Below are 12718 nucleotides of genomic sequence, written 5' to 3'. Positions count from 1 at the left end.
GCAGGATAAGCGACCTCTGTATAAATCACATTTTTGATAGGAGTGTCTTCACGATGTGCACGTACTCGTCACTAAAAATTCTGTGTGTACTACATGCACCTCATTAATACCAACTGATTTTGATGTATTTTTATTTTAACCATTTGTTGTAAGTTAGTAGGTCACATGACCATAACATTTGCAGTATGTAGTCTGTAGCTGTATTAGGATCTTAATAATGTAGCAGAAATCTCTAGAAGTTAGTGTATCTCTGACAAGTTTTTTTTAATATATGTCTTTATTAAAATTGTTTGTTTGGAAGGGATATACGTTACTTGTAGTTATCTCTACTGGTCATTTTATAGAAAGTAAAATACAACGTAATCTTTCCGGATTCATGCACGTCGGTAATAATTACCATGTAAACCACCTCTCCATGTAAAACCAATCCAGTCCAGACATACCACTCAAAATTTGACTCTGTATCATTTAACACTCCAACCTGAAATTGTTATGCGCTTAAAACCTCATTCATGCAATGTTTATTTTATTGCAGTTGTGCATTACATGTGCATTATGAGCCCACAGACATTGGGATGCAACCCCGCTGACCCATGCACTCACTTTTTCGCCTTTCCTTCTGTCTGGGGCTTGCGGTTACTCAAAGTTACATCAGAGTTGTGGGCAGGAGCTCATACGGATGGATGTCCTCAATTCTTCTCTAACTCCTCCATTCCCCTAGTGACTAAAGCCTGCGCTGTGGGAATGTTCAAAACCAGCAGATTATTTGTGCAGGAGCAGGAGAGAGAGAGAATTTCTTTTTTTCAGTCTATCCACCAGGCTCTCTCTTTGTTGATAGAGCAGAGAATCAGGGCCAAGTTGGGTTGTATGGGTTAGAATGTGGAAAAAATGTCCTGCGTGTTTGACAGGAAGAGGGAATGGAAAGAGCTTTTGACCTTCTTTGCTTTGACTTTTACGTGACTATTTCCTCATTACAATGACTGTGTATTTGGATGGAATATCAAAACTCTACGCTCTCTGCCAAAGCAGCTATTTAATCTGTGCTGCACTGTCGAGTTCTGTAGAGTCTTGTACTGCTGTTCTATGCTCTGCATAAGAATAAGTGTCAAGGCATAGCGGTAAAAAAAAAAAAAAGTAGTGCATTTTCACACCCATCAGAGAATACAAAGCAGGTACTCAATCAAGTACTACATAATTCAATAAATAAATTCAATAAGTTTAAAACATTTTGTATCTGCATCCAGTGTTTATTTTTGTTTGTTTGTTCAACGTTGGTCCTAATATCCTGAGCACTTCTGCAGCACTAGAGCGCCATCCTTTGACTCAATTCAGTTTAGCAGCGTACATGTATTTAAAAAAAAAAAAAAAAAAAAAAAAAAAAAAAAAGCCGCAACCGAAAATACACGGCATGTTTGATTCACTTCCTAGAGTTGAGTCGATTCCGAGTCGAATCACGTTCTCGCAGTAATCGAACCGCAGTGAGCGAGTTGGTCTCGGTCTGGTTATTTTAGTCCGCACCAGAGTGTGATCGTTGTGTATTGACCTGCCTAAAATAACCGCACAGAGGAGGTTTTGATTCACATTCAAACACTGCATATGTGAAAGCGCCCTAAAATGGTGACATTTAGTCCCTGGAATAAGGTTATTTCATTCCCCCTTGCTGTGTCTTCATAAGGTGCTGTAATAGCTGCTTATATTTCTCAGTGGGAACACTTTCACATTATTCTGTGTTTCTCAGTGAGGGGAAAGGTTACAGCTGACTCACACACTGATAGAGCACTCCGACCCTGGAGAATTTATATTCAAATTCTAGCGTAGTCAGTGTTTATTCACCGGCTGCTCTGTTTATCATATAAAGTAGCTTGTGCGTGTGCTCGAGTGTGTTTGTCAGAGAAAAAAACCTGCATGTGCCCCTTATTTAGTGAATTTCTGCCAGAATTAGTCATAGTCCTTGTTCAAGGTCTGAATTAGTTGTGGTTCATTCGCAAGGCTGAAGAAGAAACACAAACAAACAGGATTTTTCTGAGTAAATGTCCTTTTTTTTACAGGTATTCTTTCTAATGCCATGCTTTCTGACTGTCAGTATGTTTATATGCTGTGTATGCCATATTGGGCATGATTGGATACCCTGCAGGCTACAGCATGTAAATGTAACTTGGAAAGTGTTTTTTTTTCCCCCGCAGAGCTCCAGGCTGAACTTTGTGTCAGTTGTCCCAAAATAAATATGGATATAATACTTTTTATGCTAGAACACCATCAACTGATTTTCAACTAACTTGACTGTATATTTTCCATAGATATGACTAGAGCTGCAACGAGTGATCAATAAAATATAATAAATAATAAAAATAATAATAAAAATAGTTGGTATTATTGGCATTATTTTTATTATTGATCACATCATGCCTCAGTGCATGATGTAGTGCAGCTATTTGAATCAGTTAGCTTATAAGTAGTAGTATAAATTATTTTTTTCATACTAGTAGCATTGGTTGCCTGGTCTACTTTTTCCAATCTTTTCCCATCAGCTGTCCAGTTGCGCTGAGCCTGTGCCCACTGTAGCCTCAGATTCCTGTTCTTCACTGCCAGGAGCGTAACCCGATGCGGTCTTTCGCTGTTGTAGCCTCAGATTTCGACATTCTGTGCATTCTGAGATGCTTTTCTGCTCACCACGGATGTAAAGAGTGGTTATTTGTTACCTTACTTACACAAGCTTTCCTGTCAGCTCGAACCACTCTGGCCTCTGATCTCTCTCATCAACAAGACCTTTCCGCCTGCAGAACTGCCGTGTTCTGCATCACTGGATGCTTTTTGTTTTTCACACCATTCCGTGTAAACTCTAGAGACTGTTGTGCGTTGTGAAAATCCCAGATGGTGATCAGTTTCTGAAATGCGGTCAGAGTAGCCGAGATCACATTGTTTTCCCCATTATTTGAAGCTCTTGACCATGATTTTTTGCACAGCCGCATGAGTGGCTGAATGGATAATTGCATGAATGTATGAAAGCCATCCAGTTTTCGCTTCATACTGAAAGTGTGGGAATTCAATCCTGAAGAGTCGATTCCCTGATTTAATGAAAACATTGGAAGCTAAGAGTCAGCCCCAAAGCTTTGGAGTCGATTGAATGATTCTTCTCACACAAAACACAGCAAGGAAAAGGAATTTAACATCCGAATGTTTGTTACTGAGGTGATTATTGAATGATTGTTGTTAAAGGTCTGTCCGTTTCCATAAAATTAGGGTCAGTTAAAAAAAAAAATGCGATCATTTCCCTGCCTTCTGATTTTTTGCAGATTTCCTGCTGATCAGTGGCATTACAGATCTTAAATGTCCTCCCCTCCTCCCTCCTGATTTCTGCTCCTGCACATCTCTTCCCCTCCTGTCTCTCTTCTGCTCTTTGTTTTCCTCTCTGCTCCTCTCCTTTGCTCCGAGCACGCTCATGCTCATGAATGAGTAATGGCATGTTTATGAGCGATTCATCATGGAGAGGCCTGACTTGCGTCTGCAAGGCCTGCGATACAGCTAGGCTGATAGCGCACGTCCCCATGATGAAGACGTGACCAGTTAAAGCCGCGTGCTTCCTCACATCTCTGTTCAGGTGTGATAGATGAACACGTACAAGGCTGTGGCAGAAGTGAAAGATGGTTTGGACTTTGTTGGTGAAATGGAGCTGGTTTGGAAGTTGGGACTGGAAGAAAGATAGCTTGGGTTGTGTTAATACTTCATGTTGTGTAGCCATTCTCGAGAGGTTTGCTTTGGAGAGTTTGAGCTCCAACTCTCACGTTTGTACATTTATCCGAAAAAAAAAAAAAAACAAATCAACTAACTTCTTCTTTTTTTTTTTTTTTTTTTTTTTGGCCTGGCTGAACGTGAGAAGTGTGTTGTTTCTTAATTACTAGACTTCCAAAATAAGTCTAGTAATTAAGTGCTGATGCATACAACATTATCAGCAATGTGTCCTCAATAAGTCATACACATGGATGCTCTGAGTGATGCCACACACACACACACACACACACACACACACACACACACACACAGTACATATGAATCAGGTCCTTCAAGCCTGGCGAACTAAACACTATTATATCAGTACGGTGATGTTTAGTTGATAATTTTTTTAAAAACAGTTTTCCATTTTTTATTAGATATGAAACATAGCTTGATATGGAACTGCCCACAGAATCTTCTGAAGTATTGTATTCATTTGCAGAGGTACGGAAAAACAAACGAGATAAAATAGATACTTGCGTCCTGTGGATGAAGCTATAATCACCTATTAACGCTATGACTATGTTCAAACATGCATTTAAACACAACTTAAACACACTCAGCACATTTTACATACAATACTCATAGCCCAAATGTTAGCTATGGACTTGGCTTTTTGTCAAGAAAAGTGGCAAGGAAAAACTCCATGAGAACACATGAGAAAGGAACCTTGACAAGGACCCAGACTCATAAGGGAACCTCTTCAGCGTGATGGCCGCTAGTGGAATTATTAATCATCATACATGGGAAGAAGAGTAAAGACACACAGTGCTAAGTGTGTTGAAAGGATGTTCGGTATGAGGATATTGTAAATAAGAATCCTGATATGAGTGCAAGTTAATCTTTATGATTACAGCAGCAGTTCTTTGGTAAAAGTGTATCCAGGTGAGATTATCTCCTGAGAAAAGGATGAGATTTATGCATAGACTGTTTTTGGGAAGTGTAATCTTTAGGGTGTTTAAAAATGGGAATGAAGAAATAGAAATAAATCAGATTTGCGTTTCTGTATGGAAAAAAGCCAGTCCTAGCTTCCATGCTTCCATCATATTAAGCGGAATTCTCTGCAGCTAATTCACTGCTGCAAATGACTCATTCAATCACAGACCGAAGCGCTCTGCTCAAATCCCCAACTAGGGAACGTGCAGACATTAATTAATAGGTCTAAACAGACAAATCTCTTTTTGACATCTCCTGATATTATTACCATCCAGGCATTGAATGAATTGCAAAAGCAATAAAGGGTGTGATTAATGCACATTTGGAGTGTCAATTAGGAAAATATTAAAAGCAGTTCTGCTCGATGATGACTAAAAACACCCCTAATGTTTGGATCTGACAGCAGCGCTAGGTGGAATTTGTAACCGGCCAGATGAGGGTGTAATGATATAATGATGCAGCGTAATTAACATTTTAATGTGCACTGCAAGCCAACTCTGAAAGTCCTTCCATGTCATGTGAAGAACTCATCTATTTTTATTGTTTGAAGACAAAAAAAAAAAAATTCCCATCACACTTTTTCTTCACTTTTGTACTCTAAAATGTGCTGTGCTCCATCTTGTGTGATAACGTTACTGTGTAATTTAATTCCACGTCTCCTGATGCTTCCAAGCAACACTCAGAAAATGCAGCAATGTGCCAGCTAGGGTAGTGTCAAGAGCACCTCAGAGACCTCCTAACGCAAAGGAGAGCCAAATAAATCCATATTCGCATTCTCTTAAGATATATTTGCACTCCCTGAAGCCTAGTCACCGTTTACCCAGAATGCTTTTGCAGGTTCAACCGTTTCCCCAGGCGGAATGGACTGCAGGGAACCTCCCACATGCTGCTGTAAATACAGAAGATAATAAAGCGTGGCACGCTGGCTTAACGCAACGCAAGCAGTAGTGACAGACATCAAACCCACACACACAGCAGTTACAGATAGGGATGCACTGAAATTTTGGCCACCAAAAAAATTTGGCTGAAAAAAGGTCAAAAACCCTAAAAGCCGGTAAAAAGGCAGGAAAATTTGACTGAAAAAAAAAAAAAACAGTGTAAAATCTAATCTGATTTTAATGGTAATTAAAATTAGAAAGTGATTATAAATACTGCTTGTTTACTTTTTTTTAAAAGTTTTTATTTTGTTTCACGTACAATACGTATAAAAAACCAGGCTCATGTTCTGTTATTGTAAGTCACATTAGCAGATTAGTGTGTCCTGAGTTTCAGTTTGTCGTTTTCGCTAGTTAGAGTTACAGTCATACCAAACACGAGATCAGACACTTGTGGTGCTGTGAATTAGTTTCAGAATTAGATTTCGGCTAGCGGCAAGTCGTCTGTGTCTCGGCTTGTAAAAACTGATCATATATCACACTCACGAGGCACACAATCTGTTCTCCTCTTCAGGTAATTATTACGGCACCCCCAAACCTCCGGCCGAGCCTAGCCCTGTGCAGCCTGACCTGGTGGACCAGGTGCTGTTCGACGAGGAGTTTGAAACCGAGGTGCAGCGCAAACGGACCACCTCTGTCAGCAAGATGGAGAGGAAGGACAGCGCGGCGCCTGAGGAAGAAGAAGAGGACGAGAGGCCGGCACTTGTGAACGGACTTACAGGTGAGTTTGTTGTTGCTGTATTTTCAGTCTTCAGGGGTCAGGCCTCAGCTTCTTGCTCTTGGCTGGCAGGTTTGTCATCAGCAAGGCAGAACTGCTGTTCACTGGATTTCAACAGAACTGCTGTTCACTGGATTTATGTTCTATGTAAAATCTAGAGACTGTTGTGTATGAAAATCTCAGGAGATCAGCACCTTCTGAAATGCTCAAACCAGCCCGTCTGGCACCAACAACCATGCCACGGTCAGAGTACCTGAGATCACATGATGTTCACATGATGTTCTGATGTTTAATGTGAACATTAACTGAAGCTCTTGATCTCTATCTGCTTGACTTTATGCATTGTGCTGCTGATACTTGATTGGCTGATTGGATAATTCCTAATCAAGTGGACAGAGGGTGTAGACTACTCTACATTCAAGCAGCTTGGAGTGAATATAGAGAATATATAGTCATATTGGGTGAAAAATTATTGCTTAGCGGCCCTGTAATGGGTTAAATTGGGCTACTTCAATTGCCTAATGATAACAAAAATTTCACTTACTTACACACTTATCTCCTATGTTTCTGTCCACTCTTATTCTCCAAAGAGATACACACTCATCTGTCCTTAAAGGACAACTCTAAATAACTCCATCTATCTTGCAAGGTGAATATTTAAAGAGATGCATATTGAAAGCAGATTATTTGCCTTGTGATGCTGATGTTGTCAGATGGATATTACACACCTGATCTCAGATGGAGCTTGAGCTCGTGTGTACCGAGCGCATCAGGCTGCCAGGCTGGTGATTTACTCTGCCAAGCTTGGGTCTCGAGCAAGCTTCCAGTGTAGCTTGTTAAGAGTTTTGCTGTGTCATGCTGGACGAAAGGAAGATTTAGGGGTGAACATTAAAGCCAAGGACGCTGTTTACTTTCACTTAGATCAGAGGAATGAGGAATGAATACAATTCAAATGGGGTGTCCATGTGCTGTGAACTGTGGAATGGAAAAACAGCCTCTTATAGAAATGGTCATGCGTCAGAATAGTCTTAAATATGAACCCTCTTTAGCGGTTAGTCGCTTTAATACTTACAGTGTAGGAGCAGGTTGCTGTTTCAGAGCTTTTTGTCCCTGTCCCTTATGGACACCAATATGATTAGTGTATATAGAAAAACTTTTTTCTGAGATACACTTTTAATTTTATAGGGTGTCACTCCCAGGAAAACCATAAACATGGTTTTTGATGACTCATCCTGTACTAGTCTTGTGTTGGACCAATTAAGTGTCCTCTAGAACGTGTAAGTGCAACCCCCAGGGGACGTGTGTTGGTCTACAGTAGCAGCTTGTTAGCAGCAAATATGCTTTGTCAGAATAACCATCTCTTGTTGGAGAATAAACGGTTGGGATTTATTCTTTTCAAAGAGAATGGAAGTTGCTAGTTATGTGACAGGAACGTTTTTCAGAGGAGTTTTTGAGGTTGAGGTTCTTCCACGCTTTAAAGTGTTGCTGCTTCAGACTGATCAAAACTGTGATTCTGTCATTATACACTCTCACTTATTCTCCTGAGTAATATAATTTTATCTACCATTCAGACATGTCAGGTGCCTTCAAAAGATGACCCTGTGGCACCAACCAATGGGTTGGCGTCTCATCGTCTAGACTATCATATAGGCATGGGTGAAATCCTCCACATGTGTTGTTAAACTCCCAGGAGCCTATCCTGGGAACACTGAGCTTGGGATGGGAATGCATCCTGGATGGGACGCCAGTCCATTTGCACACTCCCTCACACCTAGGGGCAATTTGGTGTCACCAGTCCACCTACTGGCATGTTTTTGAGTGGTGGGACAAACCCAGAGGAAAGCCACAGGGAGAACTTGTGGAACTCCCCACAGACAGTAACCCAAGCTCAGGATCAAACTGGGGACCACTACCCACTGTACAGCCTTTTTTTTTTTTTTTTTTGCACAAACAGGGTGCATGAAAAATGAAGACCCAGTAACTTCAGATATAACCTACAGGCCGAATCTTTCCTAATTACCCTAATGATGCTGACATTAAAATCACATTAGCTTAACGCTCAGGATACTGTTATGAAAATATGTCTCGTGTCACGATTGTCAGCCACGATGCTGATTGATCATGTAAATCTTTGGGCTTAGTGGAGTGAAAGTAGAAATGAAAATGTCTTGGGACTTAACTGTCACCTTTGGGAAAATCCCATCCCGTTTCAGCTTACTGATGGTTTTGCAGGAAAAGTGGAGCAAGTTGCCTGATGGGTTTGGATGTTGGATGTGACTTTTGGACCTAGTAGTGGGTCATGTTGAATCAATCTTCTACATTTAAGGAATGGTAAAGGATGAATGGCTGCATTACTTATTAAAGGCCTTAGCCAGGTGTATAGAGAGGAAGCTTTGGTAAGGACAGCATGTTCTGGAGCTCCTCTGAGCATGACTAAAGCTTTGTAGTGCAGTCTTTGCACAGATGCCTAGATCAGTGCACGTGTGGCAGAACAAACTTCCCCTGGCTGTCTGAGCAGATGAGTCACTGGCTGTCTTCAAAAGAAGACTTACCTTTTCACTAAGAACTTTATAAAAAAATAAATTAAAAAAAAAAGCTTAACTTGCGTCTGTGGCTGGTGACGGTTACCCGAGTTCCCAAGGTAACAGCCCTGGTGATGATAAAAACTCATTTACTGACACTTTTTTTTGTTTGTTTGTTTCATGCGAATCAAGACACTAGTTTTTCCCATGCGTGAAAATAATTGAACTCTTATACATGTTGGGTGATATCATAGATTAATATCACGTTTAACATCTAATATAGATGAGATTGTTCTAGAAACATGGCTGTCGAGATGCGCTGGATGAAAGCATTGTACTAACTCCTCCGTATCAGGGGTTTAGCTTGATAGTATTATTAAACCCTGACTTATTGAACTAGCATGAGGAGATGTTTGTTTTTTGATGGAGACTACAAAGCACTTCTGTGACTGGCTCTGGATAAGAATGGCAAAAGCTGTAAAATAATCTACATGTAAAGCAAATGTAAACGTCTGTACGTTCTTGTATTCGTTCAGTTATTTCCATATGCTCTCTGGCTACAATTCCTGTGTGGGCAGCAGGTCTAAAGTTTATGAAATGGTGCCTATAGCACCACTTTGTATCCAGACCAATCTATATTGTGCCAGTTCAGTGTGTCACTGCAGTAGGTGTTGTTCTCGTTATATAACTCTGTGTATTGTGTGGTTATTTTTGTACAGGTTTTGAGGGATAGTGTAGCACTGCAAGCCCACCCATTTCTCATTATTTCGTATGTTGTTGCACAGGTTTGTGTCAAGTTAGGCATTTTTGTTTCTGGTTCTTTGCTGCTGTTCAATGGTTTTGAAACTCTGGTCTTGTGTATGTGGGAAATTTGCATCCAGAGGAACCACCCACAAGGCCTGGTGCAGACGGAAGTCCAGGGCAGGCTGATTGAAGTCTGGCAATAACACATGCGCGCACACACACACACACACACACACACACACACACACACACACACTTCCTCTCTCTCTCTTACATACACATTCTCTCACAGACAAATCTATGTGAGTTTAGATCACAGCTTCTTTTTTTTTTTTTTTTTTTTTTTTTAAATAACAGAAGCACTCGACAGCATTGCTCTCACCTGGAACGCCTCCTACCATGCAAATTCTCTCTCTCTATCTATCTGTCTATCTCTCTGTTTCTCTTTTCCCAGGCAGTAACAGACTTTATATGAGAGAGTGCTGCTTAGTGTAGAGATGCATTGTGTACCTGCATCTTCTCATCCATCCAAACTTTCCTTCTCCTTCTTTTCCTGTTATACCTCCGGTTACAGAGCATAAGGAAGGCACCGATTGGAGGAAGACCGTACCGAGCTACACGCAGCCCAGCAGTGCCATGGATCTCGGGGCGTGGAGCATGCTGCCTGGGGACGAGAGCCAGGAGACGCTGCCCAAGAACTGGGAGATGGCCTACACTGAGACTGGCATGGTCTACTTCATAGAGTGAGTGTGCCAAATCAGTATGCACGTTTGAAAAGTTCTTTACTTTGGAAGTCTTGGGAATACTGTTGGTATTAGGGTGAGCCAACAGCACTTTAAAACAGTACCAAGTTTTGAATTAACAGCAACTATACAAAAAAGCAACACTACATGCAACTACTATATGCAACTACTATATGCGTTTCATTTGAGGTTTTCGATGCAGCAAATGTGGAACTTCTGCTTATCCTTTATACATGCAGCCAGTTCTCTGAATATTAATAGCTAACTTTCAGCTAATTGAAATCTCTAGCTCCATATTCCAATAAATAATCATGCTGGTGAAAAGAACAACTATTTTTGTCTTGTATTGCCCCAATACAGTGGTCAAGCTTTTCTTAGCTTATCTTATCTTGAAACTCAGCTTCCTTCACCTGCCTTATAATTTGCAAAGTGTAAATAAACACATTCCTGCTTCAGCGAGCGAGTTTCGCATCCGTTCTGCTCAGTTGCACAGCTTATTTCACTTACCTGTGCTGTGCTAAATGTGGACACAGCCATAAATATCCGCTTTATAAATAGGGCCTGTGTGTGTAGAGCTGAACTGCAGGGCTGTGCTAAGGAGGACCGATGTTGACAGACCTGTGGCACTACGAAGTTGAGACATGTTTTACATGAAACCTGGGGCTAATGCAAATGATGGATAAGGTAGAATACAGAGGCAGCCTGGAAAGATTGTTCTGGCTGCCAAAAACATGCTTCATATATGTAGGATTGTTTTTATGTAGGAGTTTTTCTTTTTTAATTACAAAAGTTTAAGAAAAGAGCAAATAGCTGACTTTGTGATGCTTCAAAGATGTTGACAGTGATTGGCATAGGAAGTATATAACAACATCTGCCCACGTGAAGAAACAGGGATTGTTTAAAAGTAAAATATATAATAAATATATTTCACTGAACCCGACTTTAGTCTTTACCAAGCTACTCTTTGTGCTTAGCGTTTATTATGTAAGGAATAAAACATGCCCGGGCATGATGTTATGAGATGATAATTAGTGACCGTATGGTATGGTAAGCCCCGACAAGAAGTTGATCATTTTCCTGTAAAGCACTATGAGGGTTTTATTCCTCTTATGCAGCAGCAATTTGCAAGCAATTTTTTTTGTTAATTAAAAAAATGACACGTCACTTTTTTAAAAAAATCAGTTTATAGTTACATGTAATGCGAGTCATCCGTGAGATACTTTAGCTCCCGTTATGATTTGCATTATAGCAGGTATAAAAAGTTGTTCCTTCACTCTTTCTTCTCTCTCTTGAAGTTAATTAGACAAAAAGTACAGCTTGATATGTTAGCAAGAAACCACAAAGCGCAAAGTCGTCACACCTGAAGACTTTCCCATGGAGGAAAACGTTGTGTTGACACTGTGCTGACACTGGAGACTCCTTACATAAATATTAAATAACGCTCTCCTTACAAAAAACTTCACCATATCAATGATTCTACATTTGTCTTGTTTAAATAATAATACATGCTTTAATCCATTTTTTAATCTTACCCTGAATACAAGTCTCTGTGTAACTTGTTACTATAGAAACGATAACTTATAAGAGGAAATGATTTGAATTACAGCCGGCGCTCCTGTCAGAGCTGCTGTTATAGAAGACTAATCAACACCTTCTGACCAATCAGAATCGAGAATTCAATAACACTCTTTTCTAATCCACATCAATATTATGCACTGTTTTTAAACTCTTAACCCTTCCTTTAACCTATGTTTGCTTGTTTCCCCGGAGTCTTTCTTTTGCCTATGTATTAATAATTCATGCCAATTAATTATGGTCGCATTACATCTGGCATGACACATCACAGCAGCAGCTCTTTCCAGTATATATTTAAAGCATATTGCAGCTTCAGTGTATAGCGGTGCTATGTGTAATTGTTATATGCAGATTTTTTTGTTCATGTCATGCAGCCCTAATCTTCCCAGGTGTGGGAAAACCATCTGAAGCAGACTGTAAACCTGCAGGACTCTGCTTTAAAAAAAAAAAAAAAAGAAAGAAAAAAGGGATAGAAGGGCTGTGTATCACTCAGCAGTGCTACTCAAACCTGTCTCACTCTCTCTCTCTCCCCATGATAGAGGAAATTAATATTCTGTTCTCCTTTCCCATTGGGCCTTAAAGGCTGAAGCTTTTACTGCTCGGTAGTGAAGAAAGCCGTACACCTGTCACACTCAGTTGATATTTCAAAGTCGTTTCTTTCTAATCAGACACCTTTTCCCCGGGGAGTCCCGTTTGAAGCACTGTCTCTTTAAACAAGTGCTGTAAGAGAGTTTTTTAATACATCTAGGGTGTCTGGGTGGATAATAGCGAATC

The 12718-nt window shown here is 40.3% G+C and overlaps 1 protein-coding gene across 2 annotated transcripts in view; it reads left to right on the top strand.

Moving 5' to 3' along the window:
• magi3a (membrane associated guanylate kinase, WW and PDZ domain containing 3a) overlaps positions 1-12718 on the top strand; it is a 138934-nt gene that overhangs the window by 87830 nt on the left and 38386 nt on the right. For both annotated transcript variants that reach the window (XM_026920182.3, XM_026920184.3), the window contains exons 4-5: positions 6157-6363; positions 10201-10369. In XM_026920182.3, coding sequence (XP_026775983.3) covers positions 6157-6363; positions 10201-10369 — 376 coding nt within the window. The remainder of the gene's footprint in view (positions 1-6156; positions 6364-10200; positions 10370-12718) is intronic.

Source organism: Pangasianodon hypophthalmus, chromosome 16 (assembly GCF_027358585.1).
Source record: "Pangasianodon hypophthalmus isolate fPanHyp1 chromosome 16, fPanHyp1.pri, whole genome shotgun sequence".
NCBI lineage: Eukaryota > Metazoa > Chordata > Actinopteri > Siluriformes > Pangasiidae > Pangasianodon > Pangasianodon hypophthalmus.
Note: the sequence above shows the minus strand (reverse complement) of the source record. Positions and strands in the feature narration are given on the sequence as shown.